At 27.1% G+C, this 20,148-nt stretch overlaps 3 protein-coding genes across 4 annotated transcripts; all 3 read left to right on the top strand.

The window, feature by feature from the left end:
• Positions 1-1,584: 1,584 nt before the first annotated feature.
• On the top strand, positions 1,585-6,749 carry LOC112689138 (L-xylulose reductase-like). 2 transcript variants are annotated; one of them, XM_025562672.1, is made up of 6 exons: positions 1,585-1,799; positions 2,364-2,537; positions 5,193-5,439; positions 5,830-5,944; positions 6,194-6,404; positions 6,513-6,616. In XM_025562672.1, the coding sequence occupies exons 2-6, from the start codon at positions 2,393-2,395 to the stop codon at positions 6,614-6,616; spliced, it is 822 nt and encodes a 273-aa protein (XP_025418457.1). In that variant the 5' UTR covers positions 1,585-1,799; positions 2,364-2,392. The 2 variants fall into 2 exon arrangements, with proteins under 2 accessions (XP_025418457.1, XP_025418458.1); XM_025562673.1 differs by lacking the exon at positions 1,585-1,799 and having other exon boundaries at positions 2,393-2,537; positions 6,513-6,749.
• Positions 6,697-11,009, top strand: LOC112689111. The gene is made up of 3 exons (XM_025562633.1): positions 6,697-6,712; positions 9,958-10,558; positions 10,619-11,009. The coding sequence occupies exons 1-3, from the start codon at positions 6,697-6,699 to the stop codon at positions 11,007-11,009; spliced, it is 1,008 nt and encodes a 335-aa protein (XP_025418418.1).
• Positions 11,010-13,054: 2,045 nt separating this feature from the next.
• Positions 13,055-19,021, top strand: LOC112689206 (L-xylulose reductase-like). The gene is made up of 6 exons (XM_025562790.1): positions 13,055-13,200; positions 14,603-14,776; positions 15,768-16,014; positions 18,241-18,355; positions 18,580-18,790; positions 18,900-19,021. The coding sequence occupies exons 2-6, from the start codon at positions 14,632-14,634 to the stop codon at positions 19,001-19,003; spliced, it is 822 nt and encodes a 273-aa protein (XP_025418575.1). The 5' UTR covers positions 13,055-13,200; positions 14,603-14,631; the 3' UTR covers positions 19,004-19,021.
• Positions 19,022-20,148: the final 1,127 nt, after the last annotated feature.

Here is a 20,148-nt window from a genome sequence, read left to right as displayed (position 1 = left end):
TTTTAGCTTTATTACAAAGTTAACTTTTCGTTGTTTATCTTTAAAAAAATCTGTTAATTATATTTAAATGCTATTTTCATTGTCAATATTTATTTACTTATGGACAAACATAAGAGCCAACACTGTCAGACTTTTATAACTTATTCTTGCCCTTAACCAAGTTTTAAGTAGCTTTAAAGATGACAAACTTCTTTCTGCTGTTTCTACAAAAATTGGCAATGTAACTAAAAATTAAAAATATTATAAATGTATTGGATAGTAATTTTAATCTAAATAATTAAATGTCTCATGAGCACAATTTATATTTTTAAAATCAGGATTTACCAATAAAGAATAATTATTTTTTTTTTTTTTATGGAAATGACAGAGACAATGTGTGACGCGCCTTGGTTAACGATTTCTATAATTATTATTACAGTACAAAGTATTATATTATCAATTGATGCAAGGCTACACAATTAATGGTGTGTGGTTTGTATTTATAAGAAATTATTACCCATTTTATACCATATAAATAATTCATATTGATAAAATGTTATAATTGTTATAATAAAAATAAATAAATAAAATAAAATAAATGTTATAATTCTTAAATTACCAATAACAATTCTACGTAAACGTGCAATACATGATTGAAAATCGAAAGATTATTATAATTATTCAAATCTATAATGATATGCATCATATTGCATAATCATTAACAAATTTGTATCATATTGCACTATTACACTCAATAATAGATTTAGAATATTTACACTAAAATACAGATAGCAAAAATATATTGTTTTAATGAAAAAAATATTAAATTTTTAAATTATTAATTCTAAAAGAACAATAACATATTATTAAATTTATTAGTACTACGCACAATTGAACTTTATAATAACAATTAATAAACGATTGCATCGCCAATCACACTCCAAAATACTATATAAGATCATATATTTTATGCATGCGACATTTATTTAACTAACGTTTATCAGATATTCAATTCGAATATAACTATCCAGTCTACTTAATTAAACGTACTTATACCCTCTGTTGATTTTCATCTTCAAGACATACAGAAAACTGAAGGCACATATATTTACAAAACAAAGGTATGGAATATAACTAACAATAATCAAGTAGTATATGGAATAATTAAATGTTCGGTATATTAATCGTAAACCATACGTGTTAATGTATGTAAAGGTATTACATTTAATATGGTATATTAATTAGGTAAATATCATATCGTAACAGTCGACACAATCTCTATTTTTAAGCCATATTTTTCTTATATGGTTGAACTCGCTAATTTCATTCGTTATAAATTATAAATAAATAAAATATATAGAAATTAGATACCTAATGCAGGCTTAATCTAAAACTATTAAGCCTACTATAAATTTAGACTCTAGTCCATAACATTTCGGTTTGTACGTTAATATAAGGTAATACAAGGTAACAATAACATTATACGTGACCAACTCGTGGTTATATAATGGTCGGTAAACTACATTGAGATGGGTGATGCATCGCGTACAGTTAGCGGGGTGATCGGTTGATAATACACCCTACCCTCAACATTCCCAACACGTCTTTGGTCTTTGTTCATTCACGGCCCCTTACCACCCGGCGAATGACCATCCAGTGGCCATTGTTATATCGTCGTCTACACGGTGCGCACATCCCTCATTATAATTATTAAAACATTTTTCTGTACATCTCACAGTTTCGACCTGCACAAGAAGCGCTAAATACTCTACAATCATTTGAACATCGTGGATGACAAATCGATAATTCTGAAATTCACGGTATAGTATTTATTTTAATAATAAACCCTTTATAATACTATATTTTGCGATGGATCTAACGACGCAGGTGTCAATCGTATAACCTCGATTTGCCGTTCCGGCACAACGTCTCGTTGGTTTTTCGTTTACAGAATAGGTAATGTTCAACTTTTTACAAAAAATTACGCCAGCTATTAGTATAACGATAACTAACAATCAGAATAAGGAATCGGACCAGCGTTCTTATGTTAAAAATACTATACACCTACTTAGATAATAAAAAAACGGAATAACAAACAAACCATTTCACATGTGAATATTAAAATCACAAAATAAAATAGCTTTTGACTTATTGTATTATTTATCTAATAAAAATATGACGGATTGCAAATGATAACTAAGTAAGACTCCAACTGTCGCAAGATCTAGAACCTTTGAATACAATATATTTATCTAAAATATTAATCAAATTATTCGTTTAAATGTATTTAGTAGCAACTACTTATACATAATATAATACCTCAAATTGTTTTCAAAAAATATTTTATTAATATTTTTCTGATTATTAAGTATGGTATGTTTTAGTTTTTAGAAAATAAAAAATAGCCAGTATAATGTTTGGGTCAATTTTCAAATTATCTACAAAATTAAACAACCAGTCCATTGTGATGACTCTATCTAGGAGTATAGTTCAACAACGTGCTAGTATGGAAGAATATTTCAAAGACAAACGTTTTATAGTTACAGGAGCCAGTGGTGGTAAATATAAATTACCTATTAACCTATTTATAACTTAATTATATTATGTACTTATAATAGAACATATATATATATAATTTTTGGGTGTATATAATATTCAATAATTTCTATTATTGTTATTAGTTATAACATTTATAATTTATTATCAAATAGTCGAATGAAACAAAAAAGTTAATGATTTTAATAAAGTCAAATAAGGGTTGTAAAAATATTTGACCCCAAAAACTATATTATGTAATAAGAAGTACTTGTGTAGCTAAAACACATTTATTTGATATGACCAAGTGTTTGAGATAAACTTTTTTTTTTGCAAAAGGATGTTGTTAACATATAAGTTGTAAACGTTATAAAATCGGATCAAGTAATTAACAATTCTTAGCATATTTTTTGTTCACTTATTGTCATGAATTTCAAAATTAATTCATTCACACATATTTTGAATTATCATATTAGTGGGTTTATAAAATAATCCCAACAAATTAAATTAATTTTTGTGTAATCGTGATTATTAAATACTTATAAATAATAAGCTAACAATGCAAAATTACAAATTATAGTATACTCACAAACATATATATTTTATTCAATATATACATACGTAGATATATGTGTACTGTGTATGTATTTATTCTTAATAAACGTATCAAAGTATGATTTGTGATTATAATTTAATCCAAAAATGTGTTATACTGCCTGCTACTTAGTAATATATTTAGTTGATTAATTTACAATATTTTCTTTTTATATATAATATATTTATTGGTGTTATAAGTAAATTGCATATACTATATAATATAATTTTAATTCAATGATTTGAGTCATGGGTGAGTATGCTTTTAATGTTAAATTGAATAACAGCTGAAGACACAATTACCATTTTTTAGAGTAAAAAATATAATCTAATTTGTTCTATCGTTAAAGTTTTTTGATTATTTATGTCTATAACTTTACTTTTAACTCTCTCGCCAAAATCCTTCACTACAACACTAAAAATATTACTATACGTAAAATATAGAATAATTTTTTTTTTTCACTGTTTCAATGGCTGTTTTAATTCTTTAAACAACTATGCACGAACATTCAATTTTCAATTATTATAAATTAATAAACCGCAAGACTTACATAAACCATTTTATGTTGTAACCTAATTGACTGAAATTCATTTCAAAATAATATTTTAAGTTATTATTTTTAAATATAAGATCTAAAATATAACTCAATATACAAAATTTAATCCATAAATTATCAAGGTAAAATTCAAAAGTAATTTAAGATTTTTTTCTTGTCAACATATAGTGTGACAGTGTGGCTATATCATTTTCATTACATTATACTCGAACCATATATATATATATATATATAAAGAAAAAAAATATATATACATTTATATTTTAACTTACAAAAATGTACGAAAAAATACATGTTACCTAAATAATCAAATATTTTGCAAAGACAGAGTAACAACATTTCGCTTCAAACATTACTTAACCCATATTCAAACTTATCTAGCATATACAACATAGGCGTGTCCAGAGGCCAGTTATAAAATTTAAATTCTTTACTTACTATAGCGATCTATAATCTATATTTATATTTGTGACTTATTTTTGTTGTATGGAAAGTATATAGCAGCTAGAATTTTTTTCGTCCCGCCAAATCAAAGATTTTTCTAATCTTAAAATTGGTTTCCTCTGCTATTAAAACAATGAACTTATAAATGAGGCCTATTAACTATTGTACTACTTACTTATTTTTTATAAATATTTTATCAAGTATACATCAACCTTCTCTACACATCTTATTATCTACAGTTATTACACAATAAACAGTTGTTCATTAAAATATTACAAATAATAAAATTCAATAAATTTAAAATTTAAATTTACCTTCTACTTAAAATTACCTATTGTTACTGTTTCAGCCACGGATATAGATATTATATATATATATATCTCCGTGGTTTCACTATTATAAGCCAAGAGGCCAAGAACGTCGCTGAGGAGGCTGGTGCCCACCCTGCTACCCCCGTAGACACGCCAATGATATACAACGATAATAAAAATCATACATCATATTTTACTCTTATAATTTTTACAAAATCTTAATAATTCAGTTACCAACTTTAAGGACTATAACATTCAAAATAGTTTATATATTTATGTATCGAGTATCAACAATTAATTTCTGTTTTGTGGCTAAGAGAAATATGAAATATTTATGCTACTACCATTTATATATTTAATATATTTAATCATATAGTCCTCCAAAAATGTACCCAAATTTAGTATTATATTTATTTAATGCTACGCGGGAACCTAAATATTAATATAATTTACTACCATACTACAACTTATAATAATTATCCTATTTATTCAATCAATATACAAAGATTTTTATGGATCAATCATTATACAATATAGCGGTAATTATCATTCGTATTATTATATATTAGTTAATTTTTTTAAATACAAATCATAACCTGAACATTTATTTATAACATTTTGACTGAGTAATACCATATATGTCAATTACTCAGTAAAAAACATTTATTAGATGTCTTAAATGTAAAAAATGAGTACGATTTACAATTTCGAAGCATTATTTATTATGTTTATAAAATGTGTAAACTAATTAACATATATTTTTAATAATTAGGAATAGGTAAAGTTATCGTCGGACGATTAATAGCATTGGATGCGCATGTATTTGCAATTGGAAGAGATGTGGATACATTACCAAGTTCTGATAATAAAAAATTGATTAAAGTGACCGTGGACGTAGGTGAATGGGACTCAGCGTATTCGAAAGTCTTAGAAATGGGACCTGTCCATGGATTAGTAAACAATGCAGGAGTAGCACACATCGAATCTTTTCTTAATACAACACAACACGGATGGGATGAGTATGTTAATATTAATTTATTTTATATTTCTTATTTATAGAAATTATGATTAATAATTTAAAAATATTTATATACCATACGGTTGTAGACATACTAGTTAATGAGTATTGAAGTTTTACACCAATAATTCACAGTTATGATATTTTCTATAACAATTAATTGTTTCATAATATTAATAATATACAACATAAACCTAAATTTATAAAATTCGCTTAACTCAGCTATATAATTCGACAATTGGTATCAAAGTTAATTCCAAATATTAATATTTATATATTTATAATACAAAATTGATACCTTGTCGTTAAACGATTAAGAATAAAATAATTATTTTTGATTTAGATAATTATATTAAAATTATATACCAAAATTTTTTATTCTTATTTTTAGTACTTTGAACATAAATGCTAGAGGAGTCGTGAGAATAAGTCAAGCAGTGGTCAAAAATATGATTGCTGCTAAAATTCAAGGAGCAATAGTTAATGTTTCATCTACTATATCAGAAGTTATTATTCATATATATATATTTATATTTAAGGCATAAACATATTTTTAATTATATTCTAATATTAAAGATAAAAACGTGCCATGTTTAATCTTCAAATTAGAGGATTCAATCTCAATAGTGAATGAGTGAACATATTAGAACTTTTAAAAAATAATCTTTCAAATAATTTTTGAAATAATATTCTATAAAATAGATATGTGTGTATTGTTATATTATAAATGGTATATAATTTAAACTCAATTTTAGAAAGCAATTCCGGACCACGTATCATATTGTGCATCTAAAGGAGCTGTAAACCAGATTACAAGAAGCATGGCAATCGAATTGGGACCACTTGGCATAAGAACAAACAATGTAAATCCAACTGTTGTGATGACTAGAATGGGGAAAAAAGCATGGAGTGATCCTGCAAAATCTGGTCCAATATTACAAAAAATACCATTGGGAAAATTCGCAGGTTTGTAATATAGTTTATAGATATTTTATTAAATTATAACACAAAATATACTTGAAGACTAATACATTTACATAAAAAAAACTTATACATATGTATTGTGTTTTACAGAACCTAACGATATTGCGGATGCAGTTATGTTTCTATTGAGTGACTACTCACGAATGGTTAATGGTCTGAATTTGTATGTGGACGGAGGTTTTATGACTGGTTAAATCTGTAACAATAATTTTTGATCTCAATATTAATAATTAACTTAGTTATACGGCGAACTATTATATTGTTATTAAAGAGTATGTCTATTGTTGAAAGTATGATCATCTAATAAACATTATATTCATTTTTCCATTTATTTTTATTATTGCACTTAGTATACTTAAAAATCTAAAGTTATTTAAATGTCAACAATCTTTATTCAAATAAGTTTATATACATTTTTGAAAGTAAAATATAAAATTACCAAAAATAAGTAAATGAATATTAAAATGAAGATAGTTATTTATGAAAATTATTTTCTGTAAAATCGACACATTCACTATTTTATACAACAGTTATAATATAAACTATAATATAATACACGTATATAACAGTTTATTTTATTTTAATAGTTTAGTATTTATAAAATAAATAATAGGTTATTACAAATATCATGTTATATTATTTTTATAAAAAATTGTATAATACTCTTCTAAATTAAAATCTAATGTTGTCCAAATATTAATAACGCAATTTATAGCTACCAACCAATGTTATATAGGTTATTGAATACTCAAAGGACAAAGCAATTTGCAAAGAAAAGTAAGAAATATCATAAATAATAATATAATATTCAATTCACGCTGTGTAAATCATATGTTAATATGTTTAAAAATATTGCATTTATCTATAAAAAAAATAATAAATACTTAAAGTAAATATATAGTATAATAGTTATATATTTTCTACAATATTAGGTCCTGTGTGTTTCATAGTTGAAATCACCCCACTCTCTTCATTCATAGTTAAATATAAATTATAATATTTATAGAAATTAGGGTATGGCATCGCAGGCTTAATCTCAATTTCCTATATTTACTATGAGATTTCAATTACTAAATTAAAAGTTTACTGTAACACTTCGGTCTTCACTATATTATAAGGTAATGCAATATATATCTCAGTGTTCACTTTATTTTTGATTCATTACAAAACGTTAATTGGATTATTTAAATAAAATAACATGATGAAAATAATTAAGAAACATATACCAGGAGTGGCCAATTTTTATAGACTTGTGATCGACTAGTGGTTTTTCTAGGTTGCCACAATCGACGAAAAAACAAAATTGTCACTGACCAAAACTATATTTTATATACATACATGTTAAACTTCCTTTATTTCTTCTATTCAAAATATTAATAGGTAATAATGACTTGAGTTTTACAATTCAAGCAACATATATTCCATTATATTTTTTATCAATTTATACAAATGCGATAAAGACCGTTATTTAATACGGAATATTCATTATAAAACGTCAACTATACATAGATACTATGTATTTATAGCTACTCGATCTCAGTGTATGATTGCTTTTTTCATAGTTATTTATTACTATAAATTCCCTATATTAATTGTTATTAATCTAATTTTATATTCATAGGTTAAACAAAGATATAAAATTTACATAAAAAAAAAAAATGATATAAAAATCTCGTGTCACAGTGTTTGTGACCATACTCCTCCAAAACGGCTTAACTGATTTTAATGAAATTTTGTATGTATATTTGGTAGGTCTGCGAATATGTTTTTATCTATTTTTTTTATACTCCTAAGTGCTATTATTTTATAAATCGTAGTTTAATTTAATAATATTTGAACCGGTCGATAACTGCGCAATTGAATAATTATTAAATGATACTATTAAAAAACTATTAAAAACTATCTAAAAAGTATTAATTTTATTTTTCGTATTAAATAGCGGGTATTGCATAAATATTAAACAACAAGATCCCCCAACAGGGGCCAAGACAGAAAAAAATTTTAGTTTGAAGGATTATTATAGGTATCGGTTGATGATTCAATGCGATCAGGACAACGTTATTCTACGATGTTGTGAGCTTGGTCAACAATTCTTGGTCAACAATTCATGGTCGACATGTATGTTAATATAGAGAGCAAATGATTACAATACTTGCGATTCAATAAAAAAAAAAAGTGCATGTGGAAGATTCTCAAAACAATTGTTAGATATCGGTGATGGGAAAGTTACTACAGGTGAAACGGGATACATACAATTACCGACCAATTTCTGTACAATCATTGATTCGCAAGATGCTCTCATTGACCAGATATTTCCCAATGAAACACTGACAATACACAAATCATGAGTGGCTGGCAGAAAAAGCTATTTTAGAAGCAAAAAATGTGGACATCAACGAATTGAATCTCAAAATACAACATTTGTTACCAGGACACTTGGTGTCATACAAATTAATTGATACAGTTTGCGATGCTACTGAGCTGTAAATTATCTAACAGTTTTTAAACTCATTAGATTTACCAGGCATGTCACCGCATAATTTACAACTGAAGGTTGAATCTCCGGTTATTTTGCTTCGTAATTTGAACCCACCACAGTTGGGCAACGGCACGCGATTAGTCATTAAAAAATTAATAAAAAATGTTATCAAAGCCATCATTTTAAATGGCAAATTCTGAGGTGAAAATATACTATTACCGCGAATCCCTATTATATCCAAAGATATGCCAATACAATTTAAACGCCTTCAATTTCCAATTAGATTGGCATTTGCAATGACTATTAATAAGTCTCAAGGCCAAACGATGTCTTCTGTGGCTTAGATTTGAGCACGTCATATTTTTCACACGAAGCACGTGGCGTGCTCTCAAACCATCCAGTTTGTTTGTGTTGGCGAAAGATGGGATAACAAAAAATATTGTACACTCTGTTGCATTAAGGGATTGATATTGTTTTTACTAATATTGTCATAATTAGCGATATATATATAATTTTAAAGGAACAATTTCAATAAATGATTAAAAAAAATAAATGTTTGATATTTTTTTCATTTTTATATTCCGTCACCGTTCATAGCACTTCTTCCATTTATAACCACATCCTTACACACCCAGGGCCGTATTTACGCCTAGGCCCGTGAGGCCCGGGCCTAGGGCGGCAAATTTTTTGGGGCGGCAAATTTTGTAAGAAATAAAAAAAGAATCATATGAATGCATGAAATATTTATATGATTTTTTTTTAGATATCTGTATGTAAAATATACGGGCGCATGAAACTGAAATGTCACTAACCCGAAATCAATTTTCTCGTAATGTGAGCTATAAAGATAAGATACCTACCTAGGTATATAATAATATAAGTTGTTCCTAAAAGTAATTACGATAAAAATATAATATATATAGAAATTGGCTAAAGATATTGTGTATCCACATCGCACACGACCACAATTCATTTCAGTTTATTGTTCGTCATTGTCGGGAGTGCATATTACAACATATTTTAGATATCTACAAGAATTATATAACTTTTTCACAGCATCTACCCATCGTTGGGAAATTTTACTATTTTATTTAAAAAAGTCTAAGTGTGTAAAAAGTTTGTCTCAAACCCGATGGTCAGCAAGATACGAAGCGGGTAAATCTTTATGTACTTCTTGGAGTGAAATTAAAAACGCTTTACAGGCTATTATTGACGATGCCAATGAAAAACCTGTAACAAAATTTGACGCTTCAGTTCTTTTGAAACCTTTTAATACTATAGAAATGTGCTTTATGACTGTTTTTTGGAATGAAGTATTAGAAAGGTTTCATATAGTTAATAAAAAACTTCAATCAGTTAATATTGAGTTAGGAATGATTGTTGAATTATATGGATCCTTAGAGCAGTACATATCTAGAATTAGAAATAATTTTGAAGAATATGAAGGAAAAGCTATACAAATATGCGGTGAAATGCAGTACAAAAAAGACAAGCGGAGAACTGTTAAGAGAAAACGTCAATTCGACGAAACAATGAATGAAGTGATCACAGAAACAGGCAAGGAAGATTTCAGAATAAATGTATTCTTCGTTATATTGGATAAATTGAATGCTGAACTCGTAAGGCGAGGCAGTTCATATAAAAATTTATGTGTCAAGTTTGATTTTCTTACAAATATTTGTAGTTTTGACGAGGAAATAATTTCTGAAAAAACTAGGGCACTAATAGAACAATATCCTAATGATATTGAAGAATCATTTACAAATGAATGTCTTCATTTGCGTGATCATCTTTTTTTTAAATCTGATAAAAAAAGAAACGCCCAAGAACTTTGTAAGATGTTGTATACAAATGATTTAATAGATATTTATCCGAACGTCACAACAGCGTTACGTATGTATTTGTGCACGTTTGCAACAAATTGTACAGCAGAGCGGTCGTTTTCAGCATTGAAAAGAGTAAAATCGCATCTTCGTTCAACTTTGGAGTCAGATAGATTAAACGCGACATCAATACTACACATAGAATCTGAGATGCTTCGAAGTATAAATTATGATGATATAATCGACGATTTCGCGTCTAAAAAAGTTCGTCGTAAAATGTTATAGATAACATAGGTTATGATTAGGTATAAGTTTAACTATTAAGTATTACTAGGTATAAGATTAAAGATTATTAAGATTATTTTAAGATTAAGATTCAAAATGTATACTGATAATGCCTAATTAGGATTTATAATTATTATTTGTTTTGTTTATAATGACTATTGACCTAATTTCTTTAAAATGAAATAAATTTATTTGTAATAATTACAATTTTTTTTTCTTGGGGTAGAGGCGGCATATTTAAAAGGGCCTAGGGCGGCACTTGTTCTAAATCCGGCCCTGTACACACCTATATTAAATAAGTTATTTTTTTCTAACAAAATATTCTCTAAAAATAATATATAAGACAAAACAATGTTTATCAGATCAGCTAATTAATATATAATTTATTTGTTTTCTGAAAAAAAAAGAAAAGTAGCCGCAATCGACTCGAACTCATATCACTATCAGTTCGTTGGCCATCCTTGGCTTGTAAAATGTCGTTTATCATAATTTTCTAGTACCAATGGTCCCGAGAGAGCATATAAAATGTTTTTAAACGTGTAAAATCACGTAGTAGTACGCTAGACGGATAAACGTGACATTCCAATGCTTCGACCGTTGTCGAAAACTAAACTTTTATAGTCATGAGAAAAATGTTATACCTACAGAGTCATGTTTTAATTTCGATTACCGTTTACCTTTATGTTTATCACTTCGATTTCTTTATTATATAGCACTAACGAGTGTAACGAGAACTTTGAATGACTGATGAAATTTTATTTTGGGATAAAAGTAATTCAACAGCGGACGATCCTATAAGTAAGGGAGCAGGTTTTGAAATTTTTCAAGAATTTCGTGGAAGATTGAATGCTCTGTAAACATTTTCAACGCCTATAATAATACACAAAAACAGTAAGATAATGATATATATTGGAATAAATGTCTTGAAAAATTCGTCCGATCTCGTCAAACATTTCCGTTCTCTCTTAAAATAACAATTATGTGCCCTCACCATAATAACACACCTTCACGAAAGCAAATAAATTGATATTGTGTCATCGTTATTGATATACTTAAGTTATTTTGAGTATTATAATTTTTATAAAAAGTAAAACTTTTAAGTTTATTATTAGTGCTTTTTCGTATGCAAAAATTACATTCCAATGGTCGTCAACATTTAATACAAAGGATATAAATTGATTTTTATTTGAAACGTAATATAATTAGTATTTGAAAAATTCATGAAATATGAGATTGTGAAATATTTCAGTATTTTAAAAAAAATTGTTTGTCTTTTAAATATATTTAATTTTTTTGTATATTTCACATTTTTTAGGTAGAACAAATTAATAAGACCCATTAGTCATTAAATTAATTTAATTTTGTTATATTTTTAATTTTTAAAGTTTATCATTAGTTAAATTTTGTTTATTAAGAAAATTACATGTTAAATTTTTAATACAGTAAGATTTAACACTATGAAATTTTAGTATGTTAAGTTTCAAAAACAATAAGGATTGATAAAAATTAATGTAAATAATAGGTACTTACTATATATACCTATCATATAAGTAGTAGGCACCTACTCTATTTTTCCATAAATAATTATTACATTAAATATCTGGATATCTAATCACCATATATGACCATTATTACTATGTGTAAAGTGACGTTAAAAAGGTTTTAAATTCACGGATAAATGATAATTTTGTACCTATATTTTACTCTAAGTAGCAAAATATGAGTACAAAATTAACGAACTAAATACGTCCATGCCACGTAGTCTTGATTTCTAAACTCGATAAAAATAAATATAATACACAATCGAGATCAATCGAAATATACTATCCGTGGACGATGGGACAATCGTGCTAAATAAAAACAGAACACCATTATACATAATCAATTTGTATTTATCCAATGGTCGGTATACTATCTTGGTAAAGGTCTACACTGATATTACCACCCTCCCATCGTTGATCCCGAAATATCTATGGTTTTTTTTCATCCATAGTGCCCTTGCTGACCAGCGCCTGGCAGTCCATTTTCGCATCGTCTTCCCCATCGAGCACACGTTTCTCGCAACTTTTGTTCGGAACACTTCCTCTGTTAATCTCACAGATTCAACAAGCACAAGTAGTAGCACTAAACACTCACCAGCTGTTTAAATAATAATACCTTAGACTGCAAACCGAGCGTTCCGAAATCAACGGTCAGTATTCATTTTAATTATAAACCATTATTAAACTATATTATATTTCGCGATGGGCTTAATTAGGCGACGTTATTCGTACAATCTCGAAACGAGAGTTTTAAATGTTTCTGTTTATTTTTTCTTCTAATCCATCAAACAATTCAACACAACGTCCCATTGGTTTTTCAATTCACCAGCGCAAGTAATGTTCAACTTTTTACAACAAATTACACCGTTGTGACGGTAACTAAAAATCAAAATATAGAATAAGACCAGCGTGATTATGTTAAAAATACTATACACTCAGTGGCGTCATTTGAGGGTCAGGGTGGGTATTCGCGCCCCCCTCCATAATCATTAGCGGGCCGGATATGGGCCGCAAACCCGCTTGAAATTAATTTTTCAAAATATTTACTTCTTTATATTCTATTATGTATAATTCTATTTTTCAATGAGTATTTCACTAATATAATATTTTATTTGTGTAACTGTTAGCGAGCGGATTTTTTTTTCAGTTATATTTGAGCCGAAGAAAACCTTTGCCCTTCCCTCCTCTACACTCAAAAACTAAAATTACGCCACTGTATAGGTTACACCACTGTATATGTCTACATTGATAATAGGTAACGGAATCACAAACAAACCAATTTCACAAGTAAAAATGAAAATCACAAAATAAAATAGGTTTAGACTAAGTAAATTATTTACAGGGTTTAAAATAGTAAAAAAGCAGGGAGGACTCTGATTCTCAGCTTTTCATATAGTCCCATACAATTAGTAGGTAATTAATTATAAATAAGTTAATATATTATGAGAGGTTGTTAATGAATAACTTCCTCCATAAACTATTCGTGGGCTGTAAAAATGTATAAGCTTGTAAATTACTTTTTTTTTATTAACATATTGTGAATATCTTTTAATAAAATAAAAATAATTACAAAAACCTATATAAAATTATAGAATACTATATTATTTATATTAAATAGTAGTTTTGTTTGTAGAACACTTTTTAACGCCTAGTGACATTAACTAACTTGCAAAGCTACTTTTTAACTGTTTTATGTATGATTATTTTTAACAAACAGTCGATCGTTTTAATGAACTTTTCGGAGAAATGTTAAAGGGGGCGCTTTATAAGCACTATGAGAGGTAGGGAGACTATGCCCCTTTGCGTGTCCCCCACTTTAAGCCCTGATTATATTTCTAATAAAAATATGATGGGATAGCAAGTGGTAACTAAGTAAGATTCCAAATGTCCAAAGATCTTGAACCTTTGAATTCAATTTATTTATCCTAAATATAAATCAAATTGTTCGTTTAATGTGTATGGTAGTAACTACTTATACATACTATAATACCTCAAATTATTTTCAAAAGTATTTTACACATATTTTTTTTATTATTAAATATAGTGTTTAAGTTTTTAGAAAATAAAGAAAAGCCAGTATAATGTTTGGGTCAATTTTCAAATTGTCTACAAAATTAAACAAACAGTCAATTGTGATGACATTATCTAGGGGTATAGTTCAACAACGTGACAGTATGGAAAAATATTTCAAAGACAAACGTTTTATAGTCACAGGAGCCAGTTCTGGTATGTATAAAATAATTGTAATGCCCATTTATAACAAAAATATGTTATGTATTTATAATTTACAAACTGCATTTATTTTTACAAGCTTTAGCTATTTAAATTAATTTTAACTTTTTGCCTAGATATTTTTTGGATTAAATGTGATATATTGATTTACATTTTAGATCATATTAACTATAATAATTATAATTAATATAATATATAACATCAATTATTAACGACTTATGAGATTATTTTAAAATGAATCCCAATCTATTCCTTAAGCGCTGAAAGTGATTTCTGTATATTTTGTGGCTTAATAAATTGTACTATTTTAAATTTATCTCTTAAAATTTTCCTTGAATAACTTCAGTTTGGTTTTTTATTTTTTTCTAATAAAAGTTAAGCTTAGATGCATAAGTAAAAGTATTTGAAACATACTGATTAAATGTGTTTTCGAAATGTTATTACCTATTAAACAATATGTTTTACATATTTCTAAAAATCAATGTCAGCATTTGCCTCTGTCTAATTTTAAGAGCAGCCCAATGGGCCAGCATGGTTATGCCCTGTTGTTGCCGTATATTTTAACTACATTTTAATTAGCACAAACCATGCTTATTTTTTTGGTAATATTCACATGGAAAGGCGTATTTAGATGCTTGGGTTTCCACACATAGTGCACATAACACTCGTGACATCGCAAAATAAAATATTGTTTATTTCTTACAACTTATTATAATTACCTATTTTGGTTTCAATCCATATACAACGATAATTTGAGAGCCAATCCATATACGAGTAGCAATAATTATAATTTGGAATACATCAATTGTTTTTTTTTAAATACAAGCCTTAACGATTTAGGCGCAATAATATTTGTCTATTGCTCAGTAAAAAATAATTTTAAATACCTCAAATATAGATATTGAGTACGCTTTGCAATTTCAAAACAATACTTATTATGTTTATATAATTTTTAAATTGAATAACATTAATTTTTAATAATTAGGAATAGGCAAAGTTATCGCCGGACGATTATTGGGACTGGACGCGTACGTATATGCAATTGGAAGAGATGTGGAGACATTACCGAGTTCTGATAATAAAAAATTGATCAAAGTGACCGTGGACGTAAGTGAATGGGATACTGTGTATTGTCAAGTCTTGGAAATGGGACCTGTCCATGGATTAGTAAACAATGCAGGAGTAGCACACATTGAATCTTTTCTTAGTACGACACAACACGGATGGGACGAGTATGTTAATATTTGTTTCTTTTATATTTTTGATTTATAGAAATTATTCACTTTAATTTAAAAATAAATCTGTAGATACACCATACAGTTATAGACACATTTACTAGCTAGTAAAATATTGAGGTATTATACTAATAATTTACAGTAATAGTTTATTCATTGTTTCATAATATTAATATTGTATAATATAACTCTTATAAACATAAGTTTTGAAATTTTCTGATGCATTTACTAGTTTTTAGAAAAAATTATTAATTTATTATTGAAAAATATTATTAAAAATGTTAACAAATTATATAGTAATATTATATTTTATAAACAGCTGAGTTAATCGCCAGTGAGCGTTCACCGTATTAATTATATAACGCTCGGACCAATACATTTTTATTTTTGTTCGTATTATTTTCTAATATAAATTGCATGTACCTATATACACAGACATACAACCGTGTTTGTTGTATTCCTTATACATCGCTATGTGTGTATTACAACTTCTAACCATCAGATTATTAAATTAGATATTAATAGTTTCAAATAATTTATTTGTACACTACCAAGCAATTATTTTTATTATATCCCTCTCGAGTCTCGTTGTAATAGTTGTCGAGTTCGATTACCGAATCACAATAGACTGAAAAACAAACGTGCCTAATATTTTATTTTCAATCAATATAAGTGGAAAGCGCATAAAAATACAAATATTGAAATAAATTAGTTGTTTGGGTTTTTTTTTTTTTAATGTGGAAGGATTTAATGATGATATTTTACAAGAAAAATTAAAGCAATTGGTAAATATTTATAATTGAAGATTTAGCTAATTTATTATCCTTGAGAATGAGATTTTACAATTTAAAACAATAATGAAACATTTTTCAGAAGATGAATTTATTGTAGAAATAGCTTTTTAAAACTTTTTATATCTATACCATGTTCAAATGCAAGCGAAGAGAGATCTTTCTCAGTTGTAAGAGTCAAGAACTACCAGAAAACATAATTATTATTATTAATTATCTAATGAAAATATGTCATGGTTGGGTCTAGTGTCTATTCAGAATATTGTCCTAAAAACTATAGATTGGAATTATATTACCATTAAAGAGTTTGCAACACAGAAATCTAGAAAATAATTATAAATTTCTTATATTGAATAAATTTGTATTAAAATATTTACACTTAGTACTTACTAAGAAAGGTTAGGCATCAATGTTATGATATGTTTATAAATATATATTAATTAAACAGTCTTAAATACGTTATTACTGCTCCTAAACGGCAAATATGTTAATCCGGCACTGCCACTCGAATAAATGATATTAGTCAATTACCTGCTTGTTTACTAGTGTAGTAAATTATACTTAGTCCAGGGACGGCGAGAGGGGTGGGCAATAGGGGCAGTTGCCCGGGGCCCTGCGCCTTAAATTATAATTAAGGCTCCGCAGTTCTGATTTAACTGAACTTAAAATATTTGATTAATATAAATTATAAGACCCAACATTTATTTTTCCCAGGGCCTCGCAAACTCTAGCACCATCACTGACTTAGTCTAGTTACTTTTTTTTAATTTAAAGGTAAATTTATAATAACACTTCTTTGAAAAAAATCAAAGATTTAGGTACACACTTCATAATTTTCTAATTTTTATTTTGGGTTCATACTAAATAATTGTAGAAAGATATAATAATACATTTTTTGAACCTTCATGAGGGTGTCAAAAAATTATTACATTGAAAAATGTAGAATTAATTTTATTGAATATTAGAACAAAAATATATAGTTAAAAATTAAAGAAGTGTTACTATAAATAATAATAATAATAATGTATACAATATTTAAACTATTACAAACATAATTTCCAGTGTTGGATTTAGTGGGGGTTCATGGAGTGCAATGCACAGATATGTCAAGATCTAAGTGACCTCTAAAACCAAAATCTAAAATTAAAAATTGTATTTTTCTATATTTTTTTGTTTTTTTCCTGTTCTGAATATTTTTTGATTTTATGTTGTTGCTTTTAAATTAAATTAATTATAGACATAGAAAAATATATATTGAACAAATTTTTTTTAAGGGGTTCCAAGTGTTATTTCCACCCTAGCCTGAGGCTAAGATCCAAGTTAGGATCCAACACTGTTCATTTCTGATTAAAATTATTGAGTATTAAACTTTTAATTATCATTCAGATAATTACATAAAAATTATATACCAATTTTTTTTTTTTGTTTTTAGTACTTTAAACATAAATTCTAGAGGAATGGTGAGGGTAAGTCAAGCAGTGGCCCAAAATATGATTGATGCAAAAATTAAAGGATCCATAGTTAATGTTTCATCTACTATATCTGAGGTTATTATTCATATATTAAGAATATATCTATATTTTAAATTATCTAATATTATAGGTATATATTACATTTAGAATGTTTAATCTCAAAATGAAGAAATATGTTCTCCATCTCATTAATGAATGAGAGAACAGATTAGAACTTTTCATAATATTTCAAATAATATTTAGTTCAATAAATATTTAATTACAATTAGAAATAGTATAAAATTTAAACACAATTTTAGAGAGGGATACCAGACCACGTAACATATTGTGCATCTAAAGGAGCTGTAAATCAAATTACAAGAACAATGGCAATTGAATTGGGACCACTTGGCATAAGAACAAACAATGTAAATCCAACTGTTGTAATGACTCAAATGGGAAAAAAGGCATGGAGTGATCCTGCAAAATCTGGACCCATTTTGAAAAAAATACCTTTGGGAAGATTCGCAGGTTTGTGATAAAATATACTTTATAAATAAATAAATAAATAACACAATATATACTTTGAGATTAATACATTTACATAAAAAAACTAATATTTATGTTTTTTCTTGTACAGAACCTAATGAAATTGCAGATGCAGTTATATTTCTATTGAGTGACTACTCACAAATGGTTAATGGTCTGAATTTGTATGTAGATGGAGGTTATATGACTGGTTGAGTTTATTATATTAATAAACTTAACCTAAAAAATAATGAAAAATTTACTTATAGTTACACATCAAACTATTTTATTGTTATTAATTGTTGAAATTATAATCATCTAATAAACACTGTATAATTTATCCATATATTGTTAATGTGCTATTTTCATATTAAAGTTTATACATTAATGGTTGAATGAAGTGAAGGTTATAATTTAATTCAGTGATTTTCAAGTGACCTAAAGCATTTAAATTTGCTAAATATTTCACTTTGAATTAATAAAATCAATTAATCGAAAACAAATATACATTTATTATTAATATACACATAAAAGACTTACCTAAAAAAAGATATTTTCCTTACCAAAGTGAAGGATATTGTCATTTTTGAGGGATGATAGGGTATACAGCCAGTGCTCGAATTGGGGGGGACACGGGCGGACAGAGTCCACTTTCATTTTTCCATAGATTTCAGGGTCCCCCTTCATTTAATTAGACGAGGAAAGCTAAAAACGAGTCTCCCCCTGGGGATATTTATGATACTTTTGAATGATGTATTTGAATTTTGTTTTCGTTTATTTCTATTTTCTATAGCAAACTGCAAATTAATGGTTATTTTTTCCTAGAAAACGGTTATCGTTGATGACAATCACAGACTAAGATAATAATCATGGCTAAATAACTATATAATTTTGAAATGATTTTGGATGTGTAGTCCTATAGGTGTTTCTACTTGCTACTTTTGACAACCTTTTGAGAACTTTTTGTTTAATTTTCCAACCATTAACAAGATTAACACAACAAAATGGATTGAATAGTAGGTTAAGAAAAGCAAACGAACAGGAGAAGAAGAAAATTGTCCGAAGAGGATAAAAATTAATAAAGAAAATGCTTACAAGTCATTATAGAATTTAATTGAAGAATAATATTTATTTCTGTAATTAATATTATTATTTCGTTATAAAATAATGTTATAGTAATAAGCAAATAAATATTATATAATAATACTACATTTATAGTACCTTATTATATGTGCAGAGGATGTGGGGGACGAAGTCCACAATGGGTTACTTTACAATTTATCAGCTATGGAACGGCATTTTTTTTAACTAAAAACAGCATCAATCATCAATTCTTTTCCAATTCGAGCACTGTATACAGC

The sequence above is a fragment of the Sipha flava genome, unplaced genomic scaffold (genome assembly GCF_003268045.1).
Source record: "Sipha flava isolate LNK unplaced genomic scaffold, YSA_version1 42_pilon_pilon, whole genome shotgun sequence".
Lineage (NCBI taxonomy): Eukaryota > Metazoa > Arthropoda > Insecta > Hemiptera > Aphididae > Sipha > Sipha flava.
The sequence above is the reverse complement of the archived record's forward strand: the minus strand, read 5'-3'. Positions and strand labels throughout refer to the sequence as shown.

What these genes read in the sequence shown, in the direction of transcription:
- LOC112689206 (XM_025562790.1), top strand. Translation starts at nt 14,632, where the DNA reads ATGTTTGGGTCAATTTTCAAATTGTCTACAAAATTAAACAAACAGTCA. An exon ending in ACACAACACGGATGGGACGA is followed by an intron (nt 16,015 to 18,240) that starts GTATGTTAATAT and finishes TTTTGTTTTTAG; the next exon opens with TACTTTAAACATAAATTCTA. An exon ending in ACCTTTGGGAAGATTCGCAG is followed by an intron (nt 18,791 to 18,899) that starts GTTTGTGATAAA and finishes TTTCTTGTACAG; the next exon opens with AACCTAATGAAATTGCAGAT.
- LOC112689111 (XM_025562633.1), top strand. An exon ending in TATAAAAATTTATGTGTCAA is followed by an intron (nt 10,559 to 10,618) that starts GTTTGATTTTCT and finishes TGAAAAAACTAG; the next exon opens with GGCACTAATAGAACAATATC.
- LOC112689138 (XM_025562673.1), top strand. Translation starts at nt 2,393, where the DNA reads ATGTTTGGGTCAATTTTCAAATTATCTACAAAATTAAACAACCAGTCC. An exon ending in TTTCATCTACTATATCAGAA is followed by an intron (nt 5,945 to 6,193) that starts GTTATTATTCAT and finishes ACTCAATTTTAG; the next exon opens with AAAGCAATTCCGGACCACGT. An exon ending in ACCATTGGGAAAATTCGCAG is followed by an intron (nt 6,405 to 6,512) that starts GTTTGTAATATA and finishes TGTGTTTTACAG; the next exon opens with AACCTAACGATATTGCGGAT.